Source organism: Oncorhynchus nerka, linkage group LG22 (genome assembly GCF_034236695.1).
Source record: "Oncorhynchus nerka isolate Pitt River linkage group LG22, Oner_Uvic_2.0, whole genome shotgun sequence".
Taxonomy (NCBI): Eukaryota; Metazoa; Chordata; class Actinopteri; order Salmoniformes; family Salmonidae; genus Oncorhynchus; species Oncorhynchus nerka.
This window is the reverse complement of record NC_088417.1, coordinates 91,370,130-91,384,835: the sequence shown is the minus strand read 5'-3', so window position 1 is coordinate 91,384,835 and position 14,706 is coordinate 91,370,130. Positions and strand designations below refer to the sequence as shown.

Genomic DNA, 14,706 nt, shown 5'->3' with positions numbered 1-14,706 from the left:
GAGACAGGGTTAGTCAGTCAGAGTAGTGGACAGGGGAGGGAGAGAGACAGGGTTAGTCAGTCAGAGTAGTGGACAGGGGAGGGAGAGAGACAGGGTTAGTCAGTCAGAGTAGTGGACAGGGGAGGGAGGAGACAGGGTTAGTCAGTCAGAGTAGTGGACAGGGGAGAGAGAGAGAGAGAGACAGGGTTAGTCAGTCAGAGTAGTGGACAGGGGAGGGAGAGAGACAGGGTTAGTCAGTCAGAGTAGTGGACAGGGGAGGGAGAGAGACAGGGTTAGTCAGTCAGAGTAGTGGACAGGGGGGAGAGAGACAGGGTTAGTCAGTCAGAGTAGTGGACAGAGACAGGGAGTCAGTCAGTAGTGGACAGGGAGGAGAGAGACAGGGTTAGTCAGTCAGAGTAGTGGACAGGGAGGGAGAGAGACAGGGTTAGTCAGTCAGAGTAGTGGACAGGGGAGGGAGAGAGACAGGGTTAGTCAGTCAGAGTAGTGGACAGGGGAGGGAGAGAGACAGGGTTAGTCAGTCAGAGTAGTGGACAGGGAGGGAGAGAGACAGGGTTAGTCAGTCAGAGTAGTGGACAGGGGGAGAGAGAGACAGGGTTAGTCAGTCAGAGTAGTGGACAGGGGGAGGGAGAGAGACAGGGTTAGTCAGTCAGAGTAGTGGACAGGGGGGAGAGAGACAGGGTTAGTCAGTCAGAGTAGTGGACAGGGGAGGGAGAGAGACAGGGTTAGTCAGTCAGAGTAGTGGACAGGGGAGGGAGAGAGACAGGGTTAGTCAGTCAGAGTAGTGGACAGGGGAGGGAGAGAGACAGGGTTAGTCAGTCAGAGTAGTGGACAGGGGAGGGGAGAGAGACAGGGTTAGTCAGTCAGAGTAGTGGACAGGGAGAGAGAGAGACAGGGTTAGTCAGTCAGAGTAGTGGACAGGGGAGGAGAGAGACAGGGTTAGTCAGTCAGAGTAGTGGACAGGGGAGGGAGAGAGACAGGGTTAGTCAGTCAGAGTAGTGGACAGGGGAGGGGAGAGGGAGTCAGAGAGTGGACAGGGGAGGGAGGGTTAGTCAGTCAGAGTAGTGGACAGGGGAGGGAGAGAGACAGGGTTAGTCAGTCAGAGTAGTGGACAGGGGAGGGAGAGAGACAGGGTTAGTCAGTCAGAGTAGTGGACAGGGGAGGGAGAGAGACAGGGTTAGTCAGTCAGAGTAGTGGACAGGGGAGGGAGAGAGACAGGGTTAGTCAGTCAGAGTAGTGGACAGGGGAGGAGAGAGACAGGGTTAGTCAGTCAGAGTAGTGGACAGGGGAGAGAGAGACAGGGTTAGTCAGTCAGAGTAGTGGACAGGGAGGGAGAGAGACAGGGTTAGTCAGTCAGAGTAGTGGACAGGGGAGGGAGAGAGACAGGGTTAGTCAGTCAGAGTAGTGGACAGGGGGGGAGGGGTCAGAGAGAGACAGGGTTAGTCAGTCAGAGTAGTGGACAGGGGAGGAGAGAGGAGTAGTGGACAGGGGAGAGAGACAGGGTTAGTCAGTCAGAGTAGTGGACAGGGGGAGGGAGGAGAGAGGGGAGAGACAGGGTTAGTCAGTCAGAGTAGTGGACAGGGAGGGAGAGAGAGACAGGGTTAGTCAGTCAGAGTAGTGGACAGGGGAGGGAGAGAGACAGGGTTAGTCAGTCAGAGTAGTGGACAGGGAGAGAGAGAGACAGGGTTAGTCAGTCAGAGTAGTGGACAGGGGAGGGAGAGAGACAGGGTTAGTCAGTCAGAGTAGTGGACAGGGGAGGGAGAGAGACAGGGTTAGTCAGTCAGAGTAGTGGACAGGGGAGGGAGAGAGACAGGGTTAGTCAGTCAGAGTAGTGGACAGGGGAGGGAGAGAGACAGGGTTAGTCAGTCAGAGTAGTGGACAGGGGAGGAGAGAGACAGGGTTAGTCAGTCAGAGTAGTGGACAGGGGAGGGAGAGAGACAGGGTTAGTCAGTCAGAGTAGTGGACAGGGGAGGGAGAGAGACAGGGTTAGTCAGTCAGAGTAGTGGACAGGGGAGGGAGAGAGACAGGGTTAGTCAGTCAGAGTAGTGGACAGGGGAGAGAGAGACAGGGTTAGTCAGTCAGAGTAGTGGACAGGGGAGGGAGAGAGACAGGGTTAGTCAGTCAGAGTAGTGGACAGGGAGAGAGAGACAGGGGTCAGTCAGAGTAGTGGACAGGGGAGGAGAGAGACAGGGTTAGTCAGTCAGAGTAGTGGACAGGGGAGAGAGAGAGACAGGGTTAGTCAGTCAGAGTAGTGGACAGGGAGGAGAGAGACAGGGTTAGTCAGTCAGAGTAGTGGACAGGGGGAGGAGAGAGACAGGGTTAGTCAGTCAGAGTAGTGGACAGGGGAGGGAGAGAGACAGGGTTAGTCAGTCAGAGTAGTGGACAGGGGAGGGAGAGAGACAGGGTTAGTCAGTCAGAGTAGTGGACAGGGGAGGGAGAGAGACAGGGTTAGTCAGTCAGAGTAGTGGACAGGGGGGAGAGAGAGACAGGGTTAGTCAGTCAGAGTAGTGGACAGGGGAGGGAGAGAGACAGGGTTAGTCAGTCAGAGTAGTGGACAGGGGAGGAGAGAGACAGGGTTAGTCAGTCAGAGTAGTGGACAGGGGGGAGGGAGAGAGACAGGGTTAGTCAGTCAGAGTAGTGGACAGGGGAGGGAGAGAGACAGGGGTCAGTCAGAGTAGTGGACAGGGGAGGGAGAGAGACAGGGTTAGTCAGTCAGAGTAGTGGACAGGGAGGGAGAGAGACAGGGTTAGTCAGTCAGAGTAGTGGACAGGGGAGGGAGAGAGACAGGGTTAGTCAGTCAGAGTAGTGGACAGGGGAGGGAGAGAGACAGGGTTAGTCAGTCAGAGTAGTGGACAGGGGAGAGAGAGAGACAGGGTCAGTCAGAGTAGTGGACAGGGGGGGGAGAGAGACAGGGTTAGTCAGTCAGAGTAGTGGACAGGGGAGGGAGAGAGACAGGGTTAGTCAGTCAGAGTAGTGGACAGGGAGGGAGAGAGACAGGGTTAGTCAGTCAGAGTAGTGGACAGGGGAGGGAGAGAGACAGGGTTAGTCAGTCAGAGTAGTGGACAGGGGAGGAGAGAGACAGGGTTAGTCAGTCAGAGTAGTGGACAGGGGAGAGAGAGAGACAGGGTTAGTCAGTCAGAGTAGTGGACAGGGAGGGAGAGAGACAGGGTTAGTCAGTCAGAGTAGTGGACAGGGGAGAGAGAGAGACAGGTTAGTCAGTCAGAGTAGTGGACAGGGGAGGGAGAGAGACAGGGTTAGTCAGTCAGAGTAGTGGACAGGGAGGGAGAGAGACAGGGTTAGTCAGTCAGAGTAGTGGACAGGGGAGAGAGAGAGACAGGGTTAGTCAGTCAGAGTAGTGGACAGGGAGAGGGAGAGAGACAGGGTTAGTCAGTCAGAGTAGTGGACAGGGAGGGAGAGAGACAGGGTTAGTCAGTCAGAGTAGTGGACAGGGAGAGGAGAGAGACAGGGTTAGTCAGTCAGAGTAGTGGACAGGGGAAGGAGAGAGACAGGGTTAGTCAGTCAGAGTAGTGGACAGGGGAGGGAGAGAGACAGGGTTAGTCAGTCAGAGTAGTGGACAGGGGAGGGAGAGAGACAGGGTTAGTCAGTCAGAGTAGTGGACAGGGGAGAGAGAGAGACAGGGGTCAGAGTAGTGGACAGGGAGGGAGAGAGACAGGGTTAGTCAGTCAGAGTAGTGGACAGGGGAGGGTTAGAGTCAGAGAGACAGGGTTAGTCAGTCAGAGTAGTGGACAGGGAGGGAGAGAGACAGGGTTAGTCAGTCAGAGTAGTGGACAGGGGAGGGAGGGAGAGAGACAGGGTTAGTCAGTCAGAGTAGTGGACAGGGGAGGGAGAGAGACAGGGTTAGTCAGTCAGAGTAGTGGACAGGGGGAGGGAGAGAGACAGGGTTAGTCAGTCAGAGTAGTGGACAGGGGAGAGAGAGAGACAGGGTTAGTCAGTCAGAGTAGTGGACAGGGGAGGGAGAGAGACAGGGTTAGTCAGTCAGAGTAGTGGACAGGGGAGAGAGAGAGACAGGGTCAGTCAGAGTAGTGGACAGGGAGGAGAGAGACAGGTTAGTCAGTCAGTAGTGGACAGGGGAGGGAGAGAGACAGGGTTAGTCAGTCAGAGTAGTGGACAGGGGAGGGAGAGAGACAGGGTTAGTCAGTCAGAGTAGTGGACAGGGGGGGAGAGAGAGACAGGGTTAGTCAGTCAGAGTAGTGGACAGGGGAGGGAGAGAGACAGGGTTAGTCAGTCAGAGTAGTGGACAGGGGAGAGAGAGACAGGGTTAGTCAGTCAGAGTAGTGGACAGGGAGGAGAGAGACAGGGTTAGTCAGTCAGAGTAGTGGACAGGGGAGGGAGAGAGACAGGGTTAGTCAGTCAGAGTAGTGGACAGGGAGGGAGAGAGACAGGGTTAGTCAGTCAGAGTAGTGGACAGGGGAGGAGAGAGACAGGTTAGTCAGTCAGAGTAGTGGACAGGGGAGGGAGAGAGACAGGGTTAGTCAGTCAGAGTAGTGGACAGGGGAGGGAGAGAGACAGGGTTAGTCAGTCAGAGTAGTGGACAGGGAGGGAGAGAGACAGGGTTAGTCAGTCAGAGTAGTGGACAGGGGAGGGAGAGAGACAGGGTTAGTCAGTCAGAGTAGTGGACAGGGGAGGGAGAGAGACAGGGTTAGTCAGTCAGAGTAGTGGACAGGGGAGGGAGAGAGAGACAGGTTAGTCAGTCAGAGTAGTGGACAGGGGAGGGAGAGAGACAGGGTTAGTCAGTCAGAGTAGTGGACAGGGGAGGGAGAGAGACAGGGTTAGTCAGTCAGAGTAGTGGACAGGGGAGGAGAGAGACAGGGTTAGTCAGTCAGAGTAGTGGACAGGGGAGGGAGAGAGACAGGGTTAGTCAGTCAGAGTAGTGGACAGGGGAGAGAGAGAGACAGGGTCAGTCAGAGTAGTGGACAGGGGAGGGAGAGAGACAGGGTTAGTCAGTCAGAGTAGTGGACAGGGAGGGAGAGAGACAGGGTTAGTCAGTCAGAGTAGTGGACAGGAGGGAGAGAGACAGGGTTAGTCAGTCAGAGTAGTGGACAGGGGAGGGAGAGAGACAGGGTTAGTCAGTCAGAGTAGTGGACAGGGGAGGGAGAGAGACAGGGTTAGTCAGTCAGAGTAGTGGACAGGGGAGGGAGAGAGACAGGGTTAGTCAGTCAGAGTAGTGGACAGGGGAGAGAGAGACAGGGTTAGTCAGTCAGAGTAGTGGACAGGGGGGAGAGAGACAGGGTTAGTCAGTCAGAGTAGTGGACAGGGGAGGAGAGAGACAGGGTTAGTCAGTCAGAGTAGTGGACAGGGGAGGGAGAGAGACAGGGTTAGTCAGTCAGAGTAGTGGACAGGGAGAGGAGAGAGACAGGGTTAGTCAGTCAGAGTAGTGGACAGGGGAGGGAGAGAGACAGGGTTAGTCAGTCAGAGTAGTGAACAGGGGAAGGAGAGAGACAGGGTTAGTCAGTCAGAGTAGTGGACAGGGGAGGGAGAGAGACAGGGTTAGTCAGTCAGAGTAGTGGACAGGGGAGAGAGAGAGAGACAGGGTTAGTCAGTCAGAGTAGTGGACAGGGGAGGGAGAGAGACAGGGTTAGTCAGTCAGAGTAGTGGACAGGGGGAGAGAGGGTTAGTCAGTCAGAAGTAGTGGACAGGAGAGAGAGAGACAGGGTTAGTCAGTCAGAGTAGTGGACAGGGGAGAGAGAGACAGGGTTAGTCAGTCAGAGTAGTGGACAGGGGAGGGAGAGAGACAGGGTTAGTCAGTCAGAGTAGTGGACAGGGGAGGGAGAGAGACAGGGTCAGTCAGAGTAGTGGACAGGGAGGAGAGAGACAGGGTTAGTCAGTCAGAGTAGTGGACAGGGGAGGGAGAGAGACAGGGTTAGTCAGTCAGAGTAGTGGACAGGGGAGGGAGAGAGACAGGGTTAGTCAGTCAGAGTAGTGGACAGGGGAGAGAGAGAGACAGGGTTAGTCAGTCAGAGTAGTGGACAGGGGAGGGAGAGAGACAGGGTTAGTCAGTCAGAGTAGTGGACAGGGAGAGGAGAGAGACAGGGTTAGTCAGTCAGAGTAGTGGACAGGGAGGGAGAGAGACAGGGTTAGTCAGTCAGAGTAGTGGACAGGGGGGAGGAGAGAGACAGGGTTAGTCAGTCAGAGGGTGGACAGTCAGAGTAGGGAGGGAGGAGAGAGACAGGGTTAGTCAGTCAGAGTAGTGGACAGGGGAGGAGAGAGACAGGGTTAGTCAGTCAGAGTAGTGGACAGGGGAGGGAGAGAGACAGGGTTAGTCAGTCAGAGTAGTGGACAGGGAGAGAGAGAGACAGGGGTCAGTCAGAGTAGTGGACAGGGAGGAGAGAGACAGGGTTAGTCAGTCAGAGTAGTGGACAGGGGAGAGAGAGACAGGGTTAGTCAGTCAGAGTAGTGGACAGGGGAGGGAGAGAGACAGGGTTAGTCAGTCAGAGTAGTGGACAGGGGAGGGAGAGAGACAGGGTTAGTCAGTCAGAGTAGTGGACAGGGGGAGGGAGAGAGACAGGGTTAGTCAGTCAGAGTAGTGGACAGGGGAGGAGAGAGACAGGGTTAGTCAGTCAGAGTAGTGGACAGGGGAGGGAGAGAGACAGGGTTAGTCAGTCAGAGTAGTGGACAGGGGAGGGAGAGAGACAGGGTTAGTCAGTCAGAGTAGTGGACAGGGAGGGAGAGAGACAGGGTTAGTCAGTCAGAGTAGTGGACAGGGGAGAGAGAGAGACAGGGTCAGTCAGAGTAGTGGACAGGGGGAGGGAGAGAGACAGGGTTAGTCAGTCAGAGTAGTGGACAGGGGAGGGAGAGAGACAGGGTTAGTCAGTCAGAGTAGTGGACAGGGAGGGAGAGAGACAGGGTTAGTCAGTCAGAGTAGTGGACAGGGAGGAGAGAGACAGGGTTAGTCAGTCAGAGTAGTGGACAGGGAGGGAGAGAGACAGGGTTAGTCAGTCAGAGTAGTGGACAGGGGAGGGAGAGAGAGACAGGGTTAGTTAGTCAGAGTAGTGGACAGGGGAGGAGAGAGACAGGGTTAGTCAGTCAGAGTAGTGGACAGGGGAGAGAGAGACAGGGTTAGTCAGTCAGAGTAGTGGACAGGGAGGGAGAGAGACAGGTTAGTCAGTCAGAGTAGTGGACAGGGGAGGGAGAGAGACAGGGTTAGTCAGTCAGAGTAGTGGACAGGGAGGGAGAGAGACAGGGTTAGTCAGTCAGAGTAGTGGACAGGGAGAGGAGAGAGACAGGGTTAGTCAGTCAGAGTAGTGGACAGGGGAGGAGAGAGAGACAGGGTTAGTCAGTCAGAGTAGTGGACAGGGGAGGGAGAGAGACAGGGTTAGTCAGTCAGAGTAGTGGACAGGGAGGGAGAGAGACAGGGTTAGTCAGTCAGAGTAGTGGACAGGGGGAGGGAGAGAGACAGGGTTAGTCAGTCAGAGTAGTGGACAGGGGAGGGAGAGAGACAGGGTTAGTCAGTCAGAGTAGTGGACAGGGAGGGAGAGAGACAGGGTTAGTCAGTCAGAGTAGTGGACAGGGAGGGAGAGAGAGACAGGGTTAGTCAGTCAGAGTAGTGGACAGGGAGGGAGAGAGAGACAGGGTTAGTCAGTCAGAGTAGTGGACAGGGAGGGAGAGAGACAGGGTTAGTCAGTCAGAGTAGTGGACAGGGGAGGGAGAGAGACAGGGTTAGTCAGTCAGAGTAGTGGACAGGGGAGGGAGAGAGACAGGGTTAGTCAGTCAGAGTAGTGGACAGGGAGGAGAGAGACAGGGTTAGTCAGTCAGAGTAGTGGACAGGGGAGAGGGGAGGTCAGTCAGAGAGTGGACAGGGGAGAGGAGAGACAGGGTCAGTCAGTCAGAGTAGTGGACAGGGGGGGAGAGAGAGAGACAGGGTTAGTCAGTCAGAGTAGTGGACAGGGGAGGGAGAGAGACAGGGTTAGTCAGTCAGAGTAGTGGACAGGGGAGGGAGAGAGACAGGGTTAGTCAGTCAGAGTAGTGGACAGGGAGGGAGAGAGACAGGGTTAGTCAGTCAGAGTAGTGGACAGGGGAGGGAGAGAGACAGGGTTAGTCAGTCAGAGTAGTGGACAGGGGAGGGAGAGAGACAGGGTTAGTCAGTCAGAGTAGTGGACAGGGGAGAGAGAGAGACAGGGTTAGTCAGTCAGAGTAGTGGACAGGGGAGAGAGAGAGACAGGGTTAGTCAGTCAGAGTAGTGGACAGGGGAGGAGAGAGAGACAGGGTTAGTCAGTCAGAGTAGTGGACAGGGGAGGAGAGAGACAGGGTTAGTCAGTCAGAGTAGTGGACAGGGGAGGGAGAGAGACAGGGTTAGTCAGTCAGAGTAGTGGACAGGAGAGAGAGAGAGACAGGGTTAGTCAGTCAGAGTAGTGGACAGGGGAAGAGAGAGACAGGGTTAGTCAGGGTTAGTCAGTAGTGGACAGGGGAGGGAGAGAGACAGGGGTCAGTCAGAGTAGTGGACAGGGAGGGAGAGAGACAGGGTTAGTCAGTCAGAGTAGTGGACAGGGGAGGGGAGAGAGACAGGTTAGTAGTGGACAGGGAGGGAGAGAGAGACAGGGTTAGTCAGTCAGAGTAGTGGACAGGGAGGGAGAGAGACAGGGTTAGTCAGTCAGAGTAGTGGACAGGGGAGGGAGAGAGACAGGGTTAGTCAGTCAGAGTAGTGGACAGGAGAGTCAGTCAGAGAGACAGACAGGGTTAGTCAGTCAGAGTAGTGGACAGGGGAGGGAGAGAGAGACAGGGTTAGTCAGTCAGAGTAGTGGACAGGGGAGAGAGAGAGACAGGGTTAGTCAGTCAGAGTAGTGGACAGGAGGGGGAGAGGGTTAGTCAGAGTAGACAGGGGGGAGAGAGAGACAGGGTTAGTCAGTCAGAGTAGTGGACAGGGGGAGGGAGAGAGACAGGGTTAGTCAGTCAGAGTAGTGGACAGGGGGAGGGAGAGAGACAGGGTTAGTCAGTCAGAGTAGTGGACAGGGGAGGGAGAGAGACAGGGTTAGTCAGTCAGAGTAGTGGACAGGGGAGAGAGAGAGACAGGGTCAGTCAGAGTAGTGGACAGGGGAGGGAGAGAGACAGGGTTAGTCAGTCAGAGTAGTGGACAGGGGAGGGAGAGAGACAGGGTTAGTCAGTCAGAGTAGTGGACAGGGGAGGGAGAGAGACAGGGTTAGTCAGTCAGAGTAGTGGACAGGGGAGAGATAGAGACAGGGTTAGTCAGTCAGAGTAGTGGACAGGGGAGGGAGAGAGACAGGGTTAGTCAGTCAGAATAGTGGACAGGGGAGGGAGAGAGACAGGGTTAGTCAGTCAGAGTAGTGAACAGGGGAGGGAGAGAGACAGGGTTAGTCAGTCAGAGTAGTGGACAGGGGAGGGAGAGAGACAGGGTTAGTCAGTCAGAGTAGTGGACAGGGGAGGGAGAGAGAGAGACAGGGTTAGTCAGTCAGAGTAGTGGACAGGGGAGGGAGAGAGACAGGGTTAGTCAGTCAGAGTAGTGGACAGGGAGGAGAGAGAGACAGGGTTAGTCAGTCAGAGTAGTGGACAGGGGAGGGAGAGAGACAGGGTTAGTCAGTCAGAGTAGTGGACAGGGGAGGGAGAGAGAGAGACAGAGTTAGTCAGTCAGAGTAGTGGACAGGGGAGAGAGAGAGACAGAGTTAGTCAGTCAGAGTAGTGGACAGGGGAGGGAGAGAGACAGGGTTAGTCATTCAGAGTAGTGGACAGGGGAGGGAGAGAGAGAGACAGGGTTAGTCATTCAGAGTAGTGGACAGGGGAGAGAGAGAGACAGAGTTAGTCAGTCAGAGTAGTGGACAGGGGAGGGAGAGAGACAGAGTTAGTCAGTCAGAGTAGTGGACAGGGGAGGGAGAGAGACAGGGTTAGTCAGTCAGAGTAGTGGACAGGGGAGGGAGAGAGACAGGGTTAGTCAGTCAGAGTAGTGGACAGGGGAGGGAGAGAGAGAGACACGGTTAGTCATTCAGACCCCACCCAGTACGACTTTACATGTTGTACAATATCTGTGGAATAATGCTCTTGAAATAGCCTCCCCGACCCTACTATACTCTCCCTTCTCCTTCACCTTCTCCTCCTCCCCCATCCTCTTCCACCTACTCCTCCGTCTCCTTCTCTTCCTCCCCCCTCCTCCTCCACCTCCTCCTCCTCCTCCTCTCCTCCACCTTCTCCTCCTCCCCCTCCTCCACCTTCTCCTCCTCCCCTCCTCCGTCTCCTTCTCCTCCTCCCCCATCCTCTTCCACCTACTCCTCCGTCTCCTTCTCTTCCTCCCCCTCCTCCTCCACCTCCTCCTCCTCCTCTCCTCCACCTTCTCCTCCTCCCCTCCTCCACCTTCTCCTCCTCCCCCTCCTCCGTCTCCTTCCTCCTCCCCCCCCTCCTCCTCATTCTCCCCCTCCTCCTCCCTAACTCCTCACCCAGATTAGTTTATCATACAAAATGAGTCCAGGGCAGCTAGGCCCTTTCCTCTTCATGGCAACACGGGTAGGCAGTAGTCATCTGGTCAGGGTGACCGTTTGTGACAGTGACTCACATGATGTCCCAGTCCAGTTCCACCATCTCCACCTCCTCCATCAGACGAAGTACGCGCCGCTTGAAGTTGGCCTGGAAACGCACGTCATCCTCGAAGATCAGCGCCTTGTCCATCTGCTGGTCTACCATCTGAGAGGGGTGGAACATGTAGTTTAAATTAGCTCTAATCATAGACCACAGAGGCATTATGAACGAGCCAATTAAGCTCCTACTGACATGGCCCTCCAGGTCACATGTCCCAAGATGTGTGTGTGTGTCCTAGTCTGTGTGTGTGTGTCCTAGTCTGTGTGTGTGTGTGTGTGTGTGTGTGTGTGTGTGTGTGTCCGAGTCTGTATGTGTGTCCGTGTCTGTGTGTGTGTCTGTGCTCCTCACCTCCTTCCAGATGTAGTAATGACTCAGGAAGCATCCCACCTCTCCTTTTGTCAGGGTACGGCGAGAGAACGGGTCATAGTAACCAGGCAGTATGTCCACTCCCAGAATCTTTATATCACTGCTGTTCAGAGCTCTGCAGGACACACACAGACATCATAGTCTCCAACTCTCTCTAAACCTCCCTCAGAGCCACAGCTATGCCAAGCTTTGTATCCTCACCTAGCCTGGATATCCAGACTGAATTCAACTCTGTTTAGTGAAACGTAGCATAATTGAGTCAGGATTCGCAGGCTAATTCTCACCCTCCATCGATGGCGTCCACCACCTTGACATCTATCTCCAGCTCATTGAGAGAATACAGCATCCTGTCTCTACGGTCCTGACGACGACGCAGGTTGATCAGGTACACCTACAACACGGGACAGCCAGGGTCAGAGGTCAGGGGTCAACTCAGAGACACAGTGATCCATAGATTGTGTGTGTATATCAGAGGGTTTGGGTCAAAAGTAGAAGACAAATGTCTATCCTGTATGAACTAATAAAGTATATCTTATCTTATATTGAGTGTGAGAGATCATACTACCATTATAAACTGGGTGGTTCGAGCACTGAATGCTGATTGGCTGACAGCCGTGGTATATCAGACCGTATACCACACCCCGTCGGGCATCATCTATGTATAGTCATTTTACCCCTACCTACTGTACATGTACAAATTATCCCAACTAACCTGTACCCCCGCACATTGACTCGGTACCGGTACCCGCTGTATATATCCAAATTATTGTTATTTTATTATGTAACTACTTATTACATTTTTTACTTGAGTTTATTTAGTAAATATTTTACTAACTCTATTTTTTTAAACTGCATTATTGGTAAAGGGCTCGTAAGTAATCACTTCACGGTAAGGTCTATACTTCACGGTAAGGTCTATACTTCACGGTAAGGTCTATACTTCACGGTAAGGTCTATACTTCACGGTAAGGTCTATACTTCACGGTAAGGTCTATACTTCACGGTAAGGTCTATACTTCACGGTAAGGTCTACTTCACGGTAAGGTCTATACTTCACGGTAAGGTCTATACTTCACGGTAAGGTCTATACTTCACGGTAAGGTCTATACTTCACGGTAAGGTCTATACTTCACGGTAAGGTCTATACTTCACGGTAAGGTCTATACCTGTTTTCGCGCGTGTGACAAATAAAATGTAATTTGATGTAAATAGTCTACAGCAGTGTTCCAAGCCACTGCTACTTATTTCATCTATTCAGGTATGTGATGAGGAGTTTGGGCTCCTGGCCTTTGTCTCACCTCATCGAAGCCCATGAGGTCTCTCTGTTTGGGGAAGAGGCTCACGTATTTAGAGGGGGCCATGGGGGGGCCATCGACTGGGGGAAGAACATAGAGACGTGGTATTTTTACCGTTATTACCTAGTTATTACACATCTATTACTGTTAGACACCGACTCTTAAATAACTTTAGAATGATGTAAAAAACGACCAAATAAGGTTTCTTACTGGTGGCCTCCAGGATGAGATGACTAAAGCTGATGCTGTCGTCCTCTATGGTGTGGTGAGGCTTGGCTGGGACGTTCAGGTAACCATACCTCACCTTGTTACACAGGTACATCTGCACCTCTGGAAACACACAGCACAATAAACTCTGTTATTAAACAGTCTCCATGGCCTCGACGTGCCAGCAACATGTGCATGTAATCATCTAGCCTTTTACACAAGGAACACATTGATTACACCCCAGCAGCAGGGATGTGGATGTTTGCGATTACACATTATTAGACGAAGTGTGTGTGGGTGCACGTGCGTTCATGACTGTGTGTGCATTATAATGTACATGCTGTACTGTAGACCCCAACCTGAGACGCGGCAGGAGAAGGCGAAGACGATGATGTCATCGAAGGGCCAGGAGTAGTCCAGGTGAGGAGGGTGGAAGGCCAGCTTCTTCATACCCGTCTTCCTCATGTCCAGCAGGAAGGTAGAGTGGACCATGGGCACCGGGTAGCAGCCCAGCCGATGGCGCTGTCTGGTGGGGAAATACTCAGCTGTACGCCGGTAGTAACCCTGGGAACAGACACACAGGGTACTGGAAATTAGCATAAGCTAAGGTGCGATGCCGCAACCTATCTGACTGTTTGTACATTCAATGTGTCAATGTTTTAATTGCATCTGTCCCCATGTAAATGAATGATTGAAATGAAAACAATATGGTCTTTAATCGCATTTATACAAACCAACTTTCCATTTCACACAATCGTGCCTACCCACAACCCACTGTGCTGGCTCAGATCTTTACTGTCTTACTTGGGGAGTGATGCCGCACCAGTAGTTGGAGTAGGCTCCCTGAGAGTCCAGCATGGGGGCCACAACAGACTTGTTCTCTGCTATCAGAAGGTTCAGAGTCTCTGGGTTGGTCAGGATGTTGTCTGTGTCAGCGTACTGGAGGAGACAGAGATGTAATAATATGATATATTATCATATTATATAATAATAATATAGTGGAGATCAAGGGCACAGACAGAGATGGTCAACGGATGACACGGTGTGTTTAGTGAGGCGGTGGAAACCAAAGCACACTGATCTTTTTGGTAACAACCATAGCAGGGTCACACTCTGTATGTGGGTAATGAAAAAAAGCTATGATACTACTTGTAGGCCAGAGTACAGAGTAGATATGATGCTATTTGTAGGCCAGAGGACAGAGCAGATATGATGCTACTTGTAGGCCAGAGGACAGAGAAGATATGATGCTACTTGTAAGCCAGAGGACAGAGAAGATATGATGCTACTTGTAAGCCAGAGGACAGAGAAGATATGATGCTACTTGTAGGCCAGAGGACAGAGTAGATATGATGCTACTTGTAGGCCAGAGGACAGAGTAGATATGATGCTACTTGTAGGCCAGAGGACAGAACAGATATGATGATATTTGTAGGCCAGAGGACAGAACAGATATGATGATATTTGTAGGCCAGAGGACAGAACAGATATGATGATATTTGTAGGCCAGAGGACAGAACAGATATGATGATATTTGTAGGCTAGAGGACAGAGTAGATATGATGATATTTGTAGGCCAGAGGACAGAGTAGATATGATGATATTTGTAGGCCAGAGGACAGAGTAGATATGATGATATTTGTAGGCCAGAGGACAGAGTAGATATGATGATATTTGTAGGCCAGAGGACAGAAAAGATATGATGCTACTTGTAGGCCAGAGGACAGAGTAGATATGATTCTATTTGTAACCAAGAGGACAGAGTAGATATGATGCTACTTGTAGGCAAGAGGACAGAGTAGATATGATGCTACTTGTAGGCCAGAGGACAGAGTAGATATGAATCTACTTGTAGGCCAGAGGATAGAGTAGACATGTGACTGTACCAGTATGTAGTCAGCCCAGCGTGTCTTGGCGAAGTTGAGAGCAGCCTGTTTAAGTTTCATCAGGTATTCATATCTGCCGTTGCTCCAGTATTTAGGCCCCATCTCTCCTGGGTAGGACCTGTGAGGGAGTCAGAATGAGACACACACACACACCAACCGACGCACACACACACACACACACACACACACATGCAGAGGCATGCTACAGTATCATTCCTGCATTGCTTTGAGGTACTTAGAGAGAGAAAATGAGAGGTGACCTCAGGTCAGGTAGTACTGTTGTCAGCAGGCTCTGTAAACACCAAACATTTATTTAATTCTTTTCTATTCACACTGTGTTTTAAAGTTACATTGTGAGTTGAGGCTCAGCTGTCGGCTACTGCTACTACTGTCTGGATGTTCAGGTAAGCTAATAC

At 52.4% G+C, this 14,706-nt stretch overlaps 1 protein-coding gene across 3 annotated transcripts in view; it reads right to left on the bottom strand.

Moving 5' to 3' along the window:
• LOC115119422 (procollagen galactosyltransferase 2-like) overlaps nt 1-14,706 on the bottom strand; it is a 43,636-nt gene that overhangs the window by 17,569 nt on the left and 11,361 nt on the right. For all 3 annotated transcript variants that reach the window (XM_029648207.2, XM_029648205.2, XM_029648206.2), the window contains 8 exons: nt 14,291-14,408; nt 13,209-13,343; nt 12,764-12,968; nt 12,408-12,527; nt 12,201-12,277; nt 11,187-11,293; nt 10,885-11,017; nt 10,514-10,641 (listed from right to left, as the gene is read on the bottom strand). In XM_029648207.2, coding sequence (XP_029504067.1) covers nt 10,514-10,641; nt 10,885-11,017; nt 11,187-11,293; nt 12,201-12,277; nt 12,408-12,527; nt 12,764-12,968; nt 13,209-13,343; nt 14,291-14,408 — 1,023 coding nt within the window. The remainder of the gene's footprint in view (nt 1-10,513; nt 10,642-10,884; nt 11,018-11,186; nt 11,294-12,200; nt 12,278-12,407; nt 12,528-12,763; nt 12,969-13,208; nt 13,344-14,290; nt 14,409-14,706) is intronic.